General features: G+C 41.5%; 1 protein-coding gene across 1 annotated transcript in view; it reads right to left on the minus strand.

Moving 5' to 3' along the window:
* ANKH (ANKH inorganic pyrophosphate transport regulator) overlaps nucleotides 1–20589 on the minus strand; it is a 106018-nt gene that overhangs the window by 34735 nt on the left and 50694 nt on the right. The window contains exons 2-6 of the mRNA XM_032685793.1: nucleotides 15549–15765; nucleotides 7066–7184; nucleotides 5845–5928; nucleotides 3165–3335; nucleotides 2440–2574 (exon numbers count right to left, since the gene is read on the minus strand). Coding sequence (XP_032541684.1) covers nucleotides 2440–2574; nucleotides 3165–3335; nucleotides 5845–5928; nucleotides 7066–7184; nucleotides 15549–15765 — 726 coding nt within the window. The remainder of the gene's footprint in view (nucleotides 1–2439; nucleotides 2575–3164; nucleotides 3336–5844; nucleotides 5929–7065; nucleotides 7185–15548; nucleotides 15766–20589) is intronic.

Below are 20589 nucleotides of genomic sequence, written 5' to 3' on the forward strand. Positions count from 1 at the left end.
GATATTATTGAACAGGGGACCTATAAAACTGTGGATACTGATGCTCCAGACACTGATGTTATCTGTATTTCCAGAACCTCCCTTTTCAGAGGCAATTATTCAGAGAAAGTTGAAACGTGACCATTACCCAGCCAGCATGGGTTTAGGAGGGGCAGGTCCTGTCTGACCAATCTGATCTCTTTTTACGATCAGGTGACCCACCTGGTGGATGAGGGGAAGGTTGTGGATGTGGTCTATCTAGACTTCAGCAAGGCCTTTGACACTGTCTCCCATAATATACTCCTGGAAAAGCTGGTAGCCCATGGCTTGGACAAGTGTATCCTCTCCTGGATTAGGAGCTGGCTGGAGGGTCGGGCCCAGAGAGTGCTGGTGAATGGAGCTGCATCCAGCTGGCGGCCAGTCACTAGTGGTGTTCCCCAGGGGTCTGTGTTGAGTCCAGTCCTGTTTAACATCTTTATTGATGATTTAGATGAGGGGATTGAGTCCATCATCAGCAAATTTGCTGATGACACCAAATGGGGAGGGAGTGTCGACCTGCTGGAAGGCAGGAGGGCTCTGCAGAGGGATCTGGATAGACTTGAGAGTTGGGCTGATTCCAATGGGATGAAGTTCAATAAAGCCAAGTGCCGGGTCCTGCACTTTGGCCACAACAACCCCATGCAGCGCTACAGGCTGGGCACAGAGTGGCTGGAAAGCAGCCAGGCAGAAAGGGACCTGGGGGTACTAATTGACAGGAAGCTCAACATGAGCCAACAGTATGCCCAGGTGGCCAAGAAGGCCAATGGGATCTTGTCCTGTATCAAAAATAGCCTGGCCAGCAGGACCAGGGAAGTGATCCTTCCCCTGTACTCTGTGTTGGTGAGGCCACACCTTGAGTACTGTGTCCAGTTCTGGGCCCCTCAGTTCAGGAAGGATATTGAGGTGCTGGAGCGGGTCCAGAGAAGAGCAACAAGGCTGGTGAAGGGACTGGAGCATAAGTCCTATGGGGAGAGGCTGAGGGAGCTGGGGCTGTTTAGCCTGGAGAAGAGGAGGCTCAGAGGTGACCTCATCACCGTCTATAACTACCTGAAGGGAAGTTCTAGCCAGGTGGGGGTTGGTCTCTTCTCTCAGGCACTCAGCAATAGGACAAGGGGGCACGGGCTTAAGCTCCGTCAGGGGAAATTTAAGTTGGATATCAGGAGAAAATTCTTTACAGAGAGAGTAATCAGGCATTGGAACGGGCTGCCCAGAGAGGTGGTGGATTCACCATCCCTGGAGATTTTTAAACGCAGATTGGACGTGGCACTGAGTGCCATGATCTAGTAAATGGACTGGATTTGGACCAAGGGTTGGACTCGATGATCTCGGAGGTCTTTTCCAACCCAATCGATTCTATGATTCTATGATTCTATACTGTTACTGTAAAACTGCCAGCAAACCACCAGCTGTGACACATATTTGGAGTCATCCTAATAGCAACAAAATGCAACTGACTAGCCATGAAATGTGATGCACCTGAAATCAAAAGTCACCAAGAAATGCTAACCCACTCTGGCTCCCCTTGTACCAAGGCTGATATTAATGCACAGAATGATCCCTGATTTACATAAGTAAAAGCGTGAAGTTGCCTAAGTTTTCTCTCCACAGCTGTTCATTTGCAGTCTGGCAACTCCTTAGAGTGAAATACACAGTATAACATATGACAAATTAGCAACAGCTCTCTGAATTTTCCTTTCCATTTAGTATCTTAGAGCTTTGCTTTTCCTGTAGAAAAAACAACATGAGCGATTTGTTAATGACTACGTGCATCTAGACATCCTCCCACCGCGACTGGCAGCAAAGGTCCCCTGGACTCCTTAAGAGAATAGGTCAGCTCATGGTGAGCATTGGTGAAGGCTCTACGTTACAATCAGAAGTCTGGCTCCCAAGAGGTGTATGAGACTTACTGAAGTAACCTGAAATTCCTCAACAAACAAAAAACAAACAGGGTGAATTCCATATCCGAACCAGGAGACAGATGTTTTTAAAATGTTTTCTTATGCCTCTACACTGCTCTGTGTGATGCAATGACTCCTAACAGTAGTTTCACATCAGTTTGCATAGCCATAAAATATACAAGACAGGAAAGAGCAGAACATGGGACTACTGATGACTGTTCTAAAACCTTGGGATATGAATGCTCCAGGGCATATGTACCTTATCTGTAGAGCATGAAACTTGGGACACAGGCACTGTTCAGTGACAAAATTCTACAGGTCTTGTTGAGGCTGAGGTCCCACTAGACCTGGCAGAAAGGCTCATGGTAAGAGTCCAAGCAGTTTTCTTTTCAAGCATAAAAAGAGCACTAAACAGAAATGTACTTGAGACAATCTTCTCTTGTCAGCATGGCTGAGAAGAGAAACACAGATCTAACACCATGTTAGTGATCATTTGCAGCATGCAGAGCACTGACTTTCTTACCTCTGTGGCTGCAGAACTGCCACCTAGGTCGCGGGAGACAAAAAGGTTGACAATGGGCCTACTTATTCGCTGAGTTGCCAAAATTAATGCCAAAGGCCACCAGAAACTCAGCATCTTCCTTATTGTAGCTTCTCCCTGCAAGACAGAGTAAAAAAAAATATAGTGTGTTTGGAAAAAAATACACAGCACAGGACCAAAAGCACAGAGAAAGGTTTTTTTCTTTTTCCACCCATTGTCAGTTTGGTACATTCATTTCAGTAATTTTCAACATGAAGAGTCTAAAATATTATCACTCATGTTATTAATACTGATTCCAAAGAAGATGTGTCATGGATCCCAATAAATAATGCATAAGGTATCTATCTGCATAATTTGTTGTGACTACCAGACAAAGCTACATGAAAACCAATATGGCTTTTGAGGAAAAAGAGAAATTTTGAGATCTTCTTCCATGTGAACTAAGGTGATCACTTAATTCATGGTGTGGTGTCTTACAGCTCAGTACAGAGGTAGTCAGTAGACAGTACATCCATACCGTGGAAGGCACTGTCTAATGTGCACTGTTGTCAGAATAGTTTCTACCATGCCTCTTTAAGTGAGAATGCTTTTTCCTGCGGGACAGAGAGAAGGCCCTTCACGTACAGAAGTTTAATAGAGTATTATAACACAAAACCCCCCAAGGTCAAAATTACTGAGTTTGAAAAAGCACATGTATTAAGACATACCCCCATTTCAGGCCCACTCCTGTCAGGAATAGCATCATGTATGTTCCTGTAGTATCCGAGGCATAACGTGGTACATCGCACAAGTGCTCCCATGTATAACGACAAGATTGGGATCAAGAGAGGCTCCCTGCACTCCAAGTGACTGTGAAGTAAAATGGCTACAAAAACAACCTGCAGAGCAAATAAATAAAATTAATAAATAAATTAATAATTTGTCCGTGTGTTTCTTTAGGGCCAACATATCTCCTGTCTTGATTCATAGCTAGTCCACCTGAACCAACAACCATGCATGACTACAGTATCTATCTGATTTCGAGTTTATGGTATTAAAAACTTTAATGAGGATCCCCCAGCATTTGGTCATACACATGAGAAGAACAAGAGTTAACTTCTTACTCTATTGAACAGCATTTGAAGGTTGGGTAGGTGTCAAACTACGAGACATAAATAGGAGAAGGGTAGCATGAAAGTCTGGCAAGGTCTGGCAGCAAGCATGTGGCTGAGTGTCACCCTTTCCAGGAGAATGTGCTATTCTGATAGACACTGAGGCTGAAGACATGCTTCTACAGTCAGTTTTTAAGCCCTACTATTTTGTTTTTTTTTTTTTTTTTGCTGGGGGGAAGCTAGTGGCAATTAAAAAAACAGATGTTTTAACGTATTCACTTCAACATTTAGGAGCAGGAAGTCTTATGTCAACCTAATTTTCTACTTTTTTGAATTAAATTTCAGTATTTCATTATTTGCTCTTCAGCTGAGTGCCACATTGATGTAAATGCAACGGAAACTTTTGGGCTAATGAACAGCTCATAAGACAGCGTCTTAAGACTAAGTGCTCAATCCATAAAATCCAAAGAAATTGATTAATATGATATTATTCTCTTTGTTAAGTATAGAGTGCTTACATGCCTGCTAAATTCCAAATGACTCTGGATGGGGAGCACAACTGGAAAGCCAACTATGTTTGGTGCTGTGAAGAGCAGAATACCTGCTAGGACATGCTGGCATTCAATTGAATCACAAGAAATACAACACACATTGTTCAGGTGCAGGTTCTCTCCTTCATGGCTAGAGTTCAAGAAGTAGTTAAATAAAAACACACTCTGCAAATATTTCTGAGGCAGGCTGCAGGGCTTATGAAGGTTTGCAAAACTGCTCTTTTAAAACTGACAAAAACATTGTTTTTCAGAAAACAGAAGCAAAGTCAGTCACAAAGAGTGTGCATATGAAGCTATCCAAGGAGAACTGGCTACTGCCTGTGCACCTATTGCCTGTGTAGAAAACTGATGTAGCTGTAGAGAGTTCTGGGGTAGGGAGAGTCTCAACTTTTTGTCTTCTGGACTTGCTCTTGCTCTGTGTAATATTTTGCTGAGAGAAGATGACAGGTGTCTTACTCTTCACAACCCTGGGCACCCCACTCACCAATCACTGTGGAAAGGGCATGGCCAAAATAAGAATTTGTTTCCATATTTAGCTGTGTATGACCTGACATGCACCTAAGGCCAACAAACTTTGTAGATCACATCAGAACAAGAGCAGACCATGAGGGTTAAGGTAATTTAAAGTAATTGGTATTATCTTCAGGGATTTAGTGCAGTACTGTAGTGCGGCAGACCCGCCAAACCTGCAGTAGACACTGACTGAATAGTTCAATCTCATTTATGGTTTTCTCATATTTAGTGGGAGGAAAATGCTATGGAAAATTGAACTAAGTGCTGTTGACTTTATATTTCCTCTGATGTTGTACTGTTTCATAGTCTTTCTAATCCAGTACATACACAATTACACAATTCAGCTGGTAATGGGGCAGTACAGCAACTGTACAGGTGCTGGGACTCTCCATTTTTTAATATTTTCCTATATGCTTTCGAAAGAGGGCTGTATATTGGTTCTCAAATGCTACAATACTGGCCATCAGCAGTGCGTGTGAATGTTGTTTTTTCAGTGTGCCTCGTACGAAGCAACAGGATAGTTAACACCTCCCTCACAAATGAAAGCTCAAAAAACATTTGGTCTTCTCTGCATCACCACAGACCCTTTCTGCTGCTGTTCTGAGCCTTCACTTTTTGGAACAGTAACAAGAACAGTGCTGTACTGGCAACCAGAAGATGGTTTACACTATTGCATTTCACTAGGTTAGAGAGCATTTGCAAAACCAATGTGTGAACTGGAGAATCAAGCCTTCACCTCCCAACTCAGGATTTCATTGCAACTGTGTGAAGGGTGAGGGAGAACATACAGGGGGAGAAATGTCTCTTTTAAAGCACTCCATCAGCCTCAGGACTGGCAGCAGCCAGCGGTCTCTTTGCCTGATCTTTCTTTTTCCCAGAGGTACACACGTATATATATACAACTTGTTTCTCAGCCATTATGAAACAGGGTTGTGGAAGTGCTGGAGGACATAACCCTCGCCCAAACAATCTTGGTTCCCTTCTCCTGATGTTGGTTTGGGACTGACTTGATTGAGTCGAATGAGACTGTCCTAAATCCCAACTGTCAGCAAACAGCCTTTACGTGATGGAGAAACAGCCACAGAATAGTATAAAAAATTACTTCTTCTGGTATCTTGCTCACAGAGGAGAGAGAAGTCACAGGGAGACTATCTGTACAACAGAGTTCCTGGTTAGGAAAGCATCTGGTCCATAATACAATGGGAACAGTGACTTCTAGGAGGAGCCTTTACCTGAGCTATGACATCTGAGATGGAGGCACATCCCACCAGGAAACTGTACTTGTGTTTCAGCAGAATCCCAGCATGGGTCCATGCCTGGAAAAAGCCAGAGAAAAGTTTGGGAACTGATTATAATGTTGTGAATGATTTCAAGTCCCAGAATACTATTTTCTGGTTGTTACATTGTACACAAGCAACCTTCAAAGCTCTTTTCCACCAGCAGTATCTGGCCTGAACCTGTGCAAACGTTAAGCCATTAATGCAGAGAAAACACTCTTGCCTTCAGTTCCTCATTGCCAGGGTTGACAGGGAGAATGGGAAAAATTTTATAGACTGTACAGAAATTTCTGAGTGATCTAATAAGAAACCACCCCTTCATAAATGAGATGCTGCGTAGGATGGATTATCATAATAAATAATGCAATGTATTCTCATTCACCGGCTGGATGCACCTCTTAAGTGTAATATTCATCGGTCCACTGAGTTATACTGTGTCCTGTCTGAAAGAGAAAATTTAATGATCCAACTTATTTTTATTGTCAGCTACTGTTTCAAGCAGATAAAGTGGTAGAGAAAGTGGTGGAGGCATCGCCATGAGGTTCTCCTTTACCACTTTCACACAGTAGAAGCACTAAAGCGAGGTGCCATGTTTTTATGTTGGCAGGCCATGAGCAGTAAGCCTGGTGATCTGGGAAGCAGCAGTGCACCCCATGTGGCTCTCTTGCCCAATCATTTGAGATATACTGAACTTAGCTGTGCTTGCAAAAACGGATAGTAAGAAATATCTTTCCAACAAATTTGTTTTGAGAAAATATTGACCTTATTCATTACAAGTTCTGTAAGTGATCTGGGAATGCAGGGCAAATCTAAATCTTCCACTACAAATGGGAACGAGAAGTCTCATACACAAAACCAGTGTTGCTCATCACAAGATAACCAATGCTTTCCAACATGCACGTACAGTAGCTCTGACAAGGCAGTTGAGGTTTTTGACATCTGTCATGACCTCTGGATGTTTAAAGTCCACCCAAATGGTTTTTCCGTGTAGCAGGAGACGATGAGTTCGCAGGAGATGATGAGTTCAGGTATATCCAGAGTTACAGCTTGCAAAGGACATACCTTGCTTCTGCATACCTTCAGTTTCCCATCAGGTAACTGATGTGAACTTTGTGAACTAAGGCCATAAAAAATGTTACATTAATATTAAAATTCAGTTCTGAATCAGGCACTCACCATGGCATCCATAAAAGGGAAGGCAGCAAGATAAAGGAAGGCCCTCCGAGTTTTACTTCCCACTGATTCATCCACATGGTGCAGCTTATTAATAATGTAATACCCCAAATCGCTATATGCTGTAGAGACACAAGAATACGAATGAAAAATAAAGATTACATATGAGCTCTGGGTGAGATATGCAGAAGTACCTCAAGGACTGTGATGCCTTGGAGCTCAGACACCCATTCACTTAGCAAACAGCTGCAAGGGCTTCAGGGTATTACAGCCTCTCCAGCTGCTGTTTATGACTAAGAAGTGCCCTCATGGTTCTTTTTAAAGTAACCTTTGGCAGAGGAGCGATAACAAATGGCTGGTTTGGAAGATGGGTATAGTAAGTGTCACATCTGTTTGCTAAACGAACACACTGGTACTCCAGAAAATCTACTGCTCCTTCATTAAATCAAGGCTCTTTGTTAGAAAAGCTGTTTTCACCAGACATTGTGTATTTCATGGGATATAGTGCCTTATAAACGCTGAAACCATCTATTATCACTGCATTCTCTTGACATTACCTGTAAACCTGCTCAAAGCTGTAAAAGGATACCATGATTTGTGAAGGCATGCAACAAATCACACTTATCATGCCTCTCCTTTACTCTGTCTAATGACCACCTCTGCTGGGACCTGTCAGAGCACTGTGTGCTTTGCTGTCCAGTCCCTGGGCAGCCTTGACCAGCATTAGTTTCTTTCCTTATCTACAGCCAACACCTCAGGAGCCACGAGCCAGAAAAGAGCATCTCTGGAAATCAGGGAGTTCCCACTTCTGATTGCCAGTACATTATTTTGCTGTCCTATTTCAACCCAAGACAAAAACTTTTAGTGTTGGGTAACACACCTCTTTTAAGGTCCTTCTTTCCAAGAAGTGTTGGGTTGAAGATAGCACAGATGCAGGGACTTGCCACACACCTCTCTAAAGAACTGTTTATGGTTCCGTTAGCATCCATGTTATCCAGCTGTTTTAATGATCTCCAAGTCCTCCCCATAGCAAGGAATAATGAAGAGCTAGCTGTGACTGGAGTCTCTCAACTATACAGACATATCTAATATGCACAGTTAAATAATTCAAATAGTTTTTAACCTTTTATAGACTATGTTCTAGACCTGCATATCCTTACTTAATTTCCCTATACACTCGTAATAGCTGTTAATGATTTGGCTGTAAAGTCAACCTCCCAAGACAAGTAATGGCAGAATTACTTGTGCCTGAGGAACCTTACCTCAGTTCTCTCCCACTTGTGTCTTTTCTAAGATAACTATTTCTAATGTGAACACTATCTGGTTTTTCATCTATAACAATTCTATCATCTTCGTACAGATCTTCATATAGGGTATTTCAGGAAAGTTACCCTTTTCATGCATCAGGTCTCATAATTAGATTGACAAATGCTAGCACTAGTCATCCAATTCAATCTTCTTAGCCTGTCTCTCATAACTCATAAACAGTATTTGGAAGCAATTGAGGAGTTTCAGTCATCATTGTTTTGCAATGGCTTAGGGATACAGCAGTTAAATGATTAATAGAACTGAAAGGACTACTTAAGTCCAAATAAGACAGTGTAAACAACATAGTAGAATAGAAGGAGGTGGTATGATAGCATTGGGAACTGGCACAAGCCTCATTCCAGACAACCAGGCCTATATGTCTTCTGCCTGATCTATGACTGTTACACCCACAGTCTCCGAGTTCACACAGTAAATCCCAGGTTGCTTAGCCATCTTCCTGGGGCACTCCCAGACTTGTTTCCTTTTGAAGGAGGTTGAAGAAGAACTTTAAACCAAAACTCCAACCCTTCCTCAGTTCAGGGAGGCCAGTTTAGCTCCTTAAAGTGTTCAGGTGCTTGTTGCACTTCAGTCAAACATCAAGCACAGCCTCTTTTTATTTCCACATGAGTACCCATGCACCAATCTTTGCTCAGTGTTTGGAAAACTCTCTGCTATGCATGGATTTTTGTGTGGTAAGTCCTTGTTGAAAGCTGCTTTTATGGCAGGGCAGTACATGGCCAGTTCTGAATCGACTTAGTGAAGGAGAGGAATCTGGAAGGTGTGTGAGACAAGCCATATGTGAGGGTCAGATTCATTGAGCTGTCTCTTAGGTTCCATTAAAGTTGCTTTACACTTCTGCACAACACCTTAAAAACTGCTGTAGGAAACACACCATCTTCTCCTCCACATAGAGACTGACAGAATCAGAGTCCAGATGCTGAGGAACCTGCTTCTGTGGAGAAGCCTCTTCCAGCAGTGCCATTCTAGAAGCACAGTATGCTGCAGAAGTCATGCTCCATCTTCTCCATGAACTCTGTCTGTTTTACATGAGACTTTAAAAATGTTTAGAAAGTGAGCAATAAGTAACTTTTTTTGCTCTAAAAGCCATTGCGATGTTTAAATTTTTTTTTTAAGTTTACTATCACAGAAAACTACTCTCACTTCTAGGAACAAACAATTCACCATAGGGTTGCAGTTTATTGACAAGGCACTCTCAATGGGACTTATACCATCACAGCCCATAGCACCACATTTTTAAAATTTCTAGGGATATCAGCACTGAGCTCTGTAAGCTTAGCTTTAGTATTTTTTTTCTCCCTCCATCAAAAAAAAGTCTAACTACACTTTTTAATGTGAATTTGGTTTCAAAACCATAATGGTTAAGCTTAAAATGTTATTTTCAAACTGGCCAACTATTTCATATGTCAGTGAAAGCAAACAGTTACTTTTGCTGGTGTCCATGAACGTTTTTCTCCTCAGAAAGAAGGACTCAGCAAGCTGAGTTTTACTAACAAATATACAGGCATGTGTCACTGAGCTGTGAATCAGGCAATTGCTGATGCAATTAGAACTTAACCTTGGCCAACCTTACAAACTTATTATGTAGAACAGTGCAAAATTAATAACACAGACCACAGAGCCAAAGAGTATTACATGAATCTGAAGCAGATGGCACTTCCCACCTCTTACATAATTTCAACCAAAACAGAGAAGTCCAACTCCAAGACAAGCTGCCTGTTTGCTCTCCTCTAATACCTAATTTATTTTGCTATGTGGATCAATTTTGCTACAGAAGTTAAGCAGGAATTCTTGCTTTTGGCTTTTCCAGTTGAGTTTTAAGACCCAGAAGCTTAAGAAATGACATTGAAAACTGTATAACTTATTGGATCTCCTCTTTCCTACACCAATTTGTCTAAGAAGCCAATCACTACCACATAAACTTCAGATATCCTTAAAACAACTGAACACACTCTTAATGATGCCAGCAGTCTCAGACAAATAGCTGTACTATAGTTATTTTGGAGCCGACTACTACTGAACATCTTATACTTTAATCATAAGGAAAAAAAAAGAAACTCTCATAGGAAGTGATACCATTTTCTTCCAGGCATGGAGCTACATGTCAGTACTAGCTTTACCACAGGAAAAAAAGAATCAAAAAAATGTTTTTGGGTTAAAGCGTGTTCTAGACACATTCCATTTTCATATTTTGCTGCCAGTTTTAAAAATTAAGTTGGAGACTTTAGAAGTAAAAAATCTATTCTGCTACTTGTCAGAAAGATGGCTTACATGGCCAAAACTGGTGCTGATCAGGAGTTTCTCAATCATAATCACAGAATATTCTGAGTTGTAAGGGACCCACAGGCACCATTGAGTTCAGCTCTTAAGAGAATGGCCCATATGGGGATCAAGCCCATGACCTTGGTGGTATTAGCACCACGCTCTGACCTGAGCTAATTTGTTCAGCTAAGTAATTTAGTCAGATAGGAAAATATCAACATGAAAAAATAAAAATAAATAGCAAATTTTCTTTTGGAGATGGCATAGGGTATATAGATTCCTTTATGTCTTTGATTACCCCGACCTAAAACAGAAGAAAAAGCCTGTGTCCCCCTTGTGAAAGCCCAGATGATCAGAGCGTCTAAGGCTTTGTGTTTGGTTGGTTTTTTTTTTTGCTTATTTTTACATGAATTAGAAAAAAACCAAAACAGTTTAGGAGCATCTCAATGCAGACTGATTACTGCAATCACCTTTTTCCATGCTCAGCTCTAGTTCCAAAATTGCATTAGTTGATTTTCCCAAATCTATCAATGACAGTTGGTATCTGAAATATCTTCAGATAAGCCAGCATCTCATGAGTGTCAAAATTTGGCTGTTTTAAATAAAACACAGTCATTGTATCCAAAAGTGCTTTGGTCTTAGGCTTTCTTCCTTTGCCCTGAGTATCTTCCTGAGAAGAAACTGCCCCTGTTGTGGAAGAAGGGTTGGGGCAGCCAGGGAAGCATGTTACTGCTTTAACAATGGCCATGTGAAGATGCTGAAGCAGGAAAAATTTTTAATGAATAACATTTTAATTTTATTTGGGGGGGGGGGGGGGAAGGAAGGCAAATATGGATTATATTCTGATTTGTTGTCCTGTCATTTTTTTCCAGGGCAAAATGTTCAGTATGAGCCAGTACAGTGGGCACATTTGAACAAGACTGATTGGAAAAAAACCCTCAGCTTGTCATAACCCACTCTGTAACTCCTAGTTACAGTTACTCCTAGAGACTCTAGAAAATTCCAGTAGTGTTACACAGGAATTGGTGGGATTACACCTATGTCTCACTTCTTATGCAGATCTTTCATGTACATACAGTGACTATGCATGTGAGAAGTTCAAAAGGATCAGTGGGATTATTAGAAACTACTAAATTTTCCCCTGTGCAATCTATGCTAGAGTGGCCCATGCCCACTAGCCTCTTAGTAATAAATGGGCACAAAACAAATCACTCATATGTCTTGTCCATCCAATCTGCTACAGATTACTAAAGTTAACTTATACTAAAGTTTACTGGTTACTGAAGTTCCAACCATTTTCTCCTGGTGATGACCATGATCTCTCATGTAGTTTTCAATCAGGTGTAGTGGGCACCAATTAAGGATGTCTGCTTAAGCAAAGAGGATGTTTGCTCTAAATAACTTCTGCCTTGTCATTTCCAGTACCTCAGAGAGTTATTCAAGAGGAAATAAAATTTCTCAGTATACTATTTCTCAGTAAACTAGTGAAAAGTTGAACAATGCTGTTTTATTGCCAAAGAAAATGTGCATGTCCTTCATGACACTGGTGTTAAAAGGACTCACTTAGTTTGAAGGGCTTGCCAGCAAACCTAAGAAATGCATTATGTTGGTATAATGTTATATAAATTACTTTTCTCCTCTGTCAAGCTGGCAATTTAGTAAGATATCAAAAATATGCAAAGACAGGCTTAGTATCTTGAATCCCTTCTCTTACAGCCACCAAAATGCCAATCTCTGAAATAATGAGACACTTTAGACTCTGGCTACAGAGTGAACTTCTCACCAGGAAACCCTAAATGGCAGCAGTATCTAGCCCCAAAATAGCTCGATGGAAGGAAGGCAGCATACTATCTTCTATTTCCAGATCACACCTGAAACAGCAAATCCAGGAATACTGTACCGACCAAGGTTTGCAGCAGCATTATAAGCGGGATGAGAATATAGTTTCAAATCCCTTCAGTCAACTTGGTTCTCGGTTCTTACTGATACCTGTACAGGGAAGTGATAGGAACTGTTGGTGAGGACTTTGCAGATGCTCATAGGAATGTGGTGGGGACCCAGAGCTTGCAACTGTGAGTTCGAGTGGTTTAGCTCAGCCAGTCACTCCCACAGAGGATTGTGTGAGGCCCAGAGGGGAAGCAGTAGTAGGGAGCTGGTGCTGAAGCAATGCAGCATGAGTCAGGTGGGTGAGACAGTCTGTTTTGATATTTTAAATGAGTAGAGGTTGCTGCTTGTGAGGAGCTGTGTGTGTAGACTGCAAATAGTCTCTATCGCAGTTGGAAATGTGGTGATTCATTGTGGTCAATGTGTTTCTATCACCACTTGTTTTCTTCCTTCTGACTTTTGGTACTCTTTTATTTCATCAGGCTTTTTGTTTCCTATTTCTTCCTGGGCTTTGACAGTCCACGGCAGATATCATGTCATCTTCCTTAGCCCTATATTCATGGCATGTAGAAGAAATTCAGTCCCCTGAGTGTTGTTTGTTTCCCTTTTTCATCCACCGAGCATCAGTACCCTGTATTAGTGTCTCCTGTAGATTAGCCTGTGATAGGCTTGTAGCCGCTGGGGAGTAGTTGCAGGTCCTAGGAGGCTGCCTGTCACTGAACTCCTTCTCTTCCTCCTGCTAGGCAGGCTGTGCATCTGTGGGTCAGAGCAGAATAATCAGGATTTGAAACAGGTTCAAAGGAAACTTGGAACATAAAACTTGGCAACGTCGCCCAAGCAATTGGTGCTAGAATCTGACTAACTCCATTCTCTCAGGCGCTCTGCCAGTCTCTGCTGTGGCCTTTGCATATTTTCAGGCATAGGCAAGTTAAAATACTAAAAAATATTTTGCAGTCTGTCACCATAAGCAGCTGAAAGATTGTGTGCAGCCCTTTAATTCAGGACTTTAAAGCATGGCAAGCACAGCCTCCTTTTTTTTCCCCCAGTATCTACAGAGGGCATTTCAGAAGTTCTAAACTTCCAGGCAAAGGCAAGAAACTTATCTGGCAGATTTTCCAACCGTTGTTCCAAACATCTCCTTTCAATAAGAAGTCCCACATGGAAAATCCAGTTATGTCTTTCACCTGGAAATTTGACAGTTATACTTTAAATTCTGTTAAAATCTATCCTAGCTTAAAACAAAATACTGAATGACTAGAAAATAATTTTTTATCCAGCTGGCAAAGCCAAAAATTTTGACCAGCACTGGCAGGAAAGCAAGTGAGCAACTAGAAGAGCAGCTCTGGGGGCTGAAGAAACATTCCAAGCAAAGAAACATGAAAGCCAAATGTACAAATGGCCCAAAGTTTATAATACTGACTCAATAAAGCAGTCTCAAATATCAACATATTGAGGAAGTGACCAATCGCTATCAGTGAATTAAATTAACTTGAATGCAGGTGTTCAGCTTATAAAATTAGCATGAGCTTATCCCTGGTACAGAGCTGCCATGCCTAGTGAGCCATTATTGTAAGCATTTATTGTGACCATAACATGGAGCAAAGGTAAATAGCACAGGGCTCTCGTATCAGTGGTGGAATAAGCGATGTGAGATCAACAAACTGTAGTGCTTGGGAGGCACATAAAACTGGTGACTATAGCTGACAGCCTGTTAAAGGATAAGAGCAGGGGGCATTTGAATTTACCAGATTTACCTACTCAGGCAGGAACTGAAATTGTCCTATTCTATTCTATTCTAGTCTACTCTAGTCTAGTCTCTTTAACACTATAGGCTGAACAGCAACACATGTTGCTCTTGAGATACTAACAGACTGATAATGAATGCTGCCTCACTTCCAGGCCACTCTGTGATTTCATAGCAATTCAGGATATTGCCATTACACTTGCATTTCCCATTTTTCTGTGATGGAATGTCCCCCTACTGCTGGTCATCCAGTTCAACACTACTGCCTGTCAACCGATACGAGGCTCCACAGGCTATCACATTACTTCCTCCCGCCCACCCCTTAGAACTCTCAGCTTTTGGGATTTTACCTGCTCAATGCAATGCCCTTTCTGCTTCTTCCTCCAGCATCTCCTGCTCCTCCTTGCTGAGGTCCAGAGATTTCGGCTCTGTAGACTGAGCCAGAAGGTGCAGAGAATCCGGTGCAGTTTTTGGAGAGGATGAAGTTAAAAGTCTTCCAAGTCACGTGACTTTTTATTGCTGTGGCTGATGCTTGAGCTGATATCCCATTTCTCCAGGCTCTCAGAAACTGGCAAATCCTGTGGCTGCCTTACTTTTTACGTTCAGTTCATGTCTGCTTGTGTATTTTCTTTGTTTCAGAGTCAGAGTACACTCAGGGAGCTGGCCTCAGTTTGGTATAAAGTGCTCTTAGTAACTACTTCCTCCCTTACAGATTAAATATTCAACAGAAGTGGACGATGACTAGCAGTAGTAGAGAGTAATACCTGATATTTTAATGAGCATGCTGGCACTTACTTGCTTCGAGTTCTGTACTGTAAGTAGCAAAGGGATAGGTACAGAGGGAGTACACTGACAATGCTACCAAGAACTGACAAGACAGCCCTACCAAGCACACCTTAAAACCCTGCCAAACCCATTCCAGCAGATACTGCTAGTTGATCATCACTACCTAGCAGTAATACTGAGCTATCAGCTTCAGACAACCTGTCAACCTAGCCAAAGATTTGCTCACACACCTGACTGAAAGAGATCAGCAGCATGTTCAGCTGCCAGGCAGGAGAGCCCTGTGGGTGGAATCTGATCCTTAACAATTTGTTTAAAAGGTAATAAAAATCGTGTGGATGGGCATGATACCAGCCCAAGAGATTTCATCTCTTTTACATCTCCTGTTGCACTTACAAATGAAATATTAAGCGTACACATTAATCAGTTTGAAGAACAGGCAAGGGAAGCAAATGAAATGACACAACTACATGTGAAGTGACCTTACCTATTAAGGTATGAAATATAGCAGCTACAGCGCCAGCCACAACCATGCACAAAACTGCTTTGGTCCTGTCTCGCTTGCTGTTCACAAACACCAGACCTACATTTTTGAAGTCACTCATTGGACCCGTGAAGAACTTCATCAGGGAGTATGCCAGCCCATAGCTGGCCAACATTTCCACAGCATCTTCCTTGACAGCAGCAATGCCCCTATTCAAGGCCTGTGGAAACACAGAAAGAGCAAATAATGTAGCACATGTGGAAGTATACCAAACACAATTTTCTGCATCTGGTTTCTGAAGTAACAAGCAAGTACAGCTGTCATTGTTTTCACCCCAAGCTGGACTTTATTTCTCTGGATTCAGCAGGAGTAGCTTGTGACCTGTTACACAGGCAAAATAATTTAATACTAAATTCAAGTCAAGACTAAATTCAAGTCAAGTAGAGTTGAAGATAAGGTAAGTATCTGTCTCTAAAGTATATAACGGAACTCCTGCTACACCAGTAGTCTCTTCCCTTTTTAGAATAATATTATGACCTACTAATAATCACAGATGATACAAGATCACTGAAATACCTCTTTGAGGCCTCAGCCCTGATTTGAACAAAGCACAGTCCTTGTAGGTCATCTTTAAAGGTAAAAACTCTGACATTATTAACTGCTCAAAGTTCAGGAGCTCAAAAGTTTTTTCAGCGTAACAAGCTTTTCACAACAGCACATGTAGTTGTTCTTAATAGCTAATATTAGTCTGTGATTTTTATTATGAATTGAGGTCAAATATGCCCATGATTAAACATAACTGATATCCTTTCATTTATTTTGCAAGGTTCTGATACTATATTCATTTACATCTCCTTGTAGCATATTTAGAAAGAAATACAGCACATATCTTTTAAGACATATTCAGGTACAACTAACATACTAATTCATTCTAGGTCTGTATTTAGGAAATGTCTGCCAATGAATCAGAGATAATTAGATGGATTATTTTTATAACTAAGGTGAACCATATTAAAAATGTGTAACGTTCCTTCAGATTCCATCTTGAACCAAAATGCTTCTCAAATATTGAATAAAAATTACAGAATGATAGATTTTATCTGCAGCGTGACAGCATCAATCATCTGGTACACCCAGCAAACTGTTAAAACAAGATTAGATTCAAAAAGCATGAAGGATGAAATATGACTTGTTTTAACAAGTATTTAGCTCCTATGGGTTACAGTTGATGCATGCTGATACGGTCATGACAATGAGGCCAATCAGGAACATCTTGCCAACCCACCTCAATCTATCCACTTACACAACCATCCTATTACCACTTTATCTGAATGAACAAACCAGTTATGTGAGTATCATCACATAACTGTGGTAAAGTCCTTCCATTTCAAATGTAAGCATAGCCTTTTTATTGCAGTCTTTTGACTTTTTTTCCCTTCCAAAGACCATACAAGCAAGCAACTCCTACTGACTTCAAAAGAAACTCCATCCGTGAAGCAGAAATGAGCATTTTTCCTACTGCTCTTTTCCACTCTTCCTGTGAGACATGATTAATATTTGAAACTAAAGCTGCACTGTCAAAATAGCAAAAAAGCCGTAGAAAATACCACCTTCTCCATCCTTGATGCCTGCCAAATCTCCCTCCTGTAATATGCTCTGACCTGAATGCCTGAGGCTCCAAATGTTTTCATCTGTCTTGCTTCAGTTTGTTCCTTCCTGAAAACACCACGTGTTAGATATGGAATAACTGCAGCTCCTATATGTAACCTCTCCTGGGATATAGATAATTCCATCTAGTGCACTGGTATCAATTCAAATTACATTTAATCTGCAGACGCCAAAACCACTAGTGGGTTCACAAAACTGCATTCAAACAATTTGTGGAAGACTGTGGCCTCTGAAGTGAATAGTCAAGTTCAGCTGGATGATGTCATAATTGGTATCAAGGTGTATACAGAGTTACAATTTTTTAATTTAAACTTCCTAGAGATGCTGAATCTCCCAGTTGTTGTTGCCAGTAACAGGCAAACAGCCTTAGATTATGACAAATAAAGGGTTCCTTCATCATGGCTCTTCCCTTCTCTTTTCTTCTGTCAAAAGTGAAATCTTTCTGGCAGCTTCAACTTAAAGAGAAACAGCTAACCAATTTCAGGCAGTCTAATTTAAAAGCTTGTTGCCACATGTAAACAGCTGAATTATTTCCAGCACAGTTTCAAAAGCACAAGTGCTTCCTTCCTGCTTTGTACAACTGCAGAATACCAGAGTCTGTGGAGGATGATCATCCACTTCTGACAAGGCCATGGGATAAACATGGCTTTAAGAAATAACATTCTGTCAAGAGGCATGGCACTATGATGCCTGTGCAGAGAGACAAATCTTTGCCTAGCACAGACTTCATGCCAGTGAAAACAGTTCCATGTGAATTTGGCTCCGGGGTAACAAAGTTTTTCCACATAAGCAGGACAGACAGAAAGACTTGAGCATTCCTTTTTCTCTCCCTCTCTGGTTTTACTGGTCTTTTTTGTATGAACAAATGACAGCCATGATCCTCTCCTCCCAGAGACTACTGGCTGACTGATGTTTTATTTTGTATTGGTTTAGACATATAAAAATATTTTAAAAATACACTGAGAAAGCAATATCTGTTGTATAGGTTTTCTTCTGATTTTAAAACTATTTTACATACTGCATAGAATTTCAATAGTCTATATCTGACTAGAAGGGCATATTTTCTACTTCATTTGAAGTTAACTATTGACCGTGCAGTTCAAAGCTGGGATCTTGGCCGAGATGTTTTCAAGTTTGCTCAGGCTATTTATCTACCAAAGAGTGACATCAAAAATCTGCTCAATTCGGCAGTATCTCGGCCAAATGTATGTTCAGTTCAGCAAACGTTTTTAATGATTACCCTGCTTCCTACCTGCTCTCTCCCAAGAAAAATGGAAGAGTGCCAACACATCCAGGTAAAGAGCAGGCTGATGTAGAGGATAGTCTTTCCCCTGTGTCAAATAATCTCTCCTGATGATTGTTGGCTGAGTTTTCATTTACTAAGTCCTGTCATGCTACAGTCTTCAGCATCAAATGTACCAGCTGGCTCGGGTTGTTCTGCCTCCTGCTGTCACCACTGCCAGAAGGACACCTGACACATCTGATGCTCTGTAAGGCCGGCATAATCAGACCACTGTGTAGGTGACAACCTGAGCATTATCACATCTGCATCTCTGCTTCTGGTGAAAGCATGAAGGCAGAAACCCTTGATAGGCAATTTGACACAAACAGCTGGTGCTCTTACACAGGTTTCTGTAAGACTTCCACAGACACGGGCATAGAAGTGGGAGAAAACTGGGCAAAAATAACATGCACACATTTATTCTGGCTCAAGCAGACTGCCCAAACATACTATACAAAGAGAGAGCCCTGTAAGGGTAGAGGGACTCAGACCTTGTATCTTGAAAATTATGACTGAGGAGTGTTCATTGTTTTAGGTCTTTTGTTTTGGGGTTTGTTTTGTTTCATTCTGCAAGGCTTTCACGCCAATTCAGTATATCTAATTTTGGGTCAGCATCTGTTGTAGCTCATGCATCAGATGACTGAAATGCCATCTGAGGTCAATTGCTATTCATCATGGCCAGTCTTCGTGAATGAAGATCCGGGAAAGGTCTCCACCCACATTCATTACAAGCACGCTGGTGATACAGGACTTTGCAAAATGCGGGTAAGGCCTTCGAGCCTGCGCAATGGATTTTTTAGGTGAGACACAGTGTGCGCTGAATTGAGCCCACCCTTTAATCCTAAGGTTCGTCTGCCAGGGCCGAGCGAGCTTGAACGGTGGCAGCGAGGTCCTCAGGACGTAGGTTTGTTTAGAGTGACCTTCTCTTAGATGGATGGCCTTACAGGGCTGACGAGCTCCATCTGCCCGGGTTTAGAGTTGTCCTTCTCTTCTGTGTGTTCCGGGGCTCCCCTCTCATCTCCCACAATGGCACTGTCCGCACAGGCGAAGCTCCCATCAATTGCTATTAACCCACTACTAAAAAAAACTTTACTTCTCCCTGTTCTGTTACTAAAGCTGGCTGTGAGATAACAGCCAGCCACCCCTGCCCACAGCACTGCAAATGCTAACACTGGTTCAACCCACAGAAATAATCCCAGTCCCCAGCAAGAGACCAGAGCTCTGAAGCCCCATCTGAAGGAACACCAGATGCCTGCCTTGAGAGAGGAACACCTAGATATCCCTAGGGTATGTGGCCTATCTATGGAGGGGCTGTCCTTGAGCATCAGGACTGCCCCAAAAACGAGAGCTGAAGTTCTTCTGCTACTTGCTTCTTTGTAATTCAAAGTGCAGGGCAACTGTCACATTTTATCTTTAAAAAAAGTTAGTCAACAAAAAATTTCAATCCAATTTACTCTGTCTGCTTAAGTAATGAGAATATAGCCTAGAAGAAAGCCCATATACAAAACAAAAAATAATAATAAAAAAAGACAAAAGCCACGAAATGCAATCAGTGGCAATTTTTTCCCCATTCACATTCCTGAGCAGCAATGAAAAGCAAGAATTAATATTTTGCAAGGTTCTTACTCTAATAGAAATGCCTGTTACCCTGTGACCATGATCAGGATCTCAGTTTTACTTGTTGACACTATCCACTCACTATCCAATGTCCAGGCTGTATCAAAGTATGTCTTGGGAGAAGTTTAAATAAATTCTCTAAATCCAAAATAACATAATTCTAGAGCACTTGCAGCTTTCACTTGACCTGGGATGCACTGGGGAACAGCACTTTCAAATAGGCATAGCCAGGAGGTGTAGGAATAACTAGGGCAGCAGTGGCAACAGTCACGTCAGTGAAAATGGGAAATCCTTCCCATGGTAAGAACTTAGGCAGAAGAGAACATGTTTTGGAGCTGGAGGAGTAGCTATGGCACACTGCCCCTAGAGCACCCACTGCCTTTGTGTAGATTCAAGGACAACAAACAGCACAAGGGGATAGAGAATAATACAAAAGCCACAGGAGACTGCAGAAGATACTAGTGCAGAACTACAGGA

Source organism: Chiroxiphia lanceolata, chromosome 1 (genome assembly GCF_009829145.1).
Source record: "Chiroxiphia lanceolata isolate bChiLan1 chromosome 1, bChiLan1.pri, whole genome shotgun sequence".
NCBI lineage: Eukaryota > Metazoa > Chordata > Aves > Passeriformes > Pipridae > Chiroxiphia > Chiroxiphia lanceolata.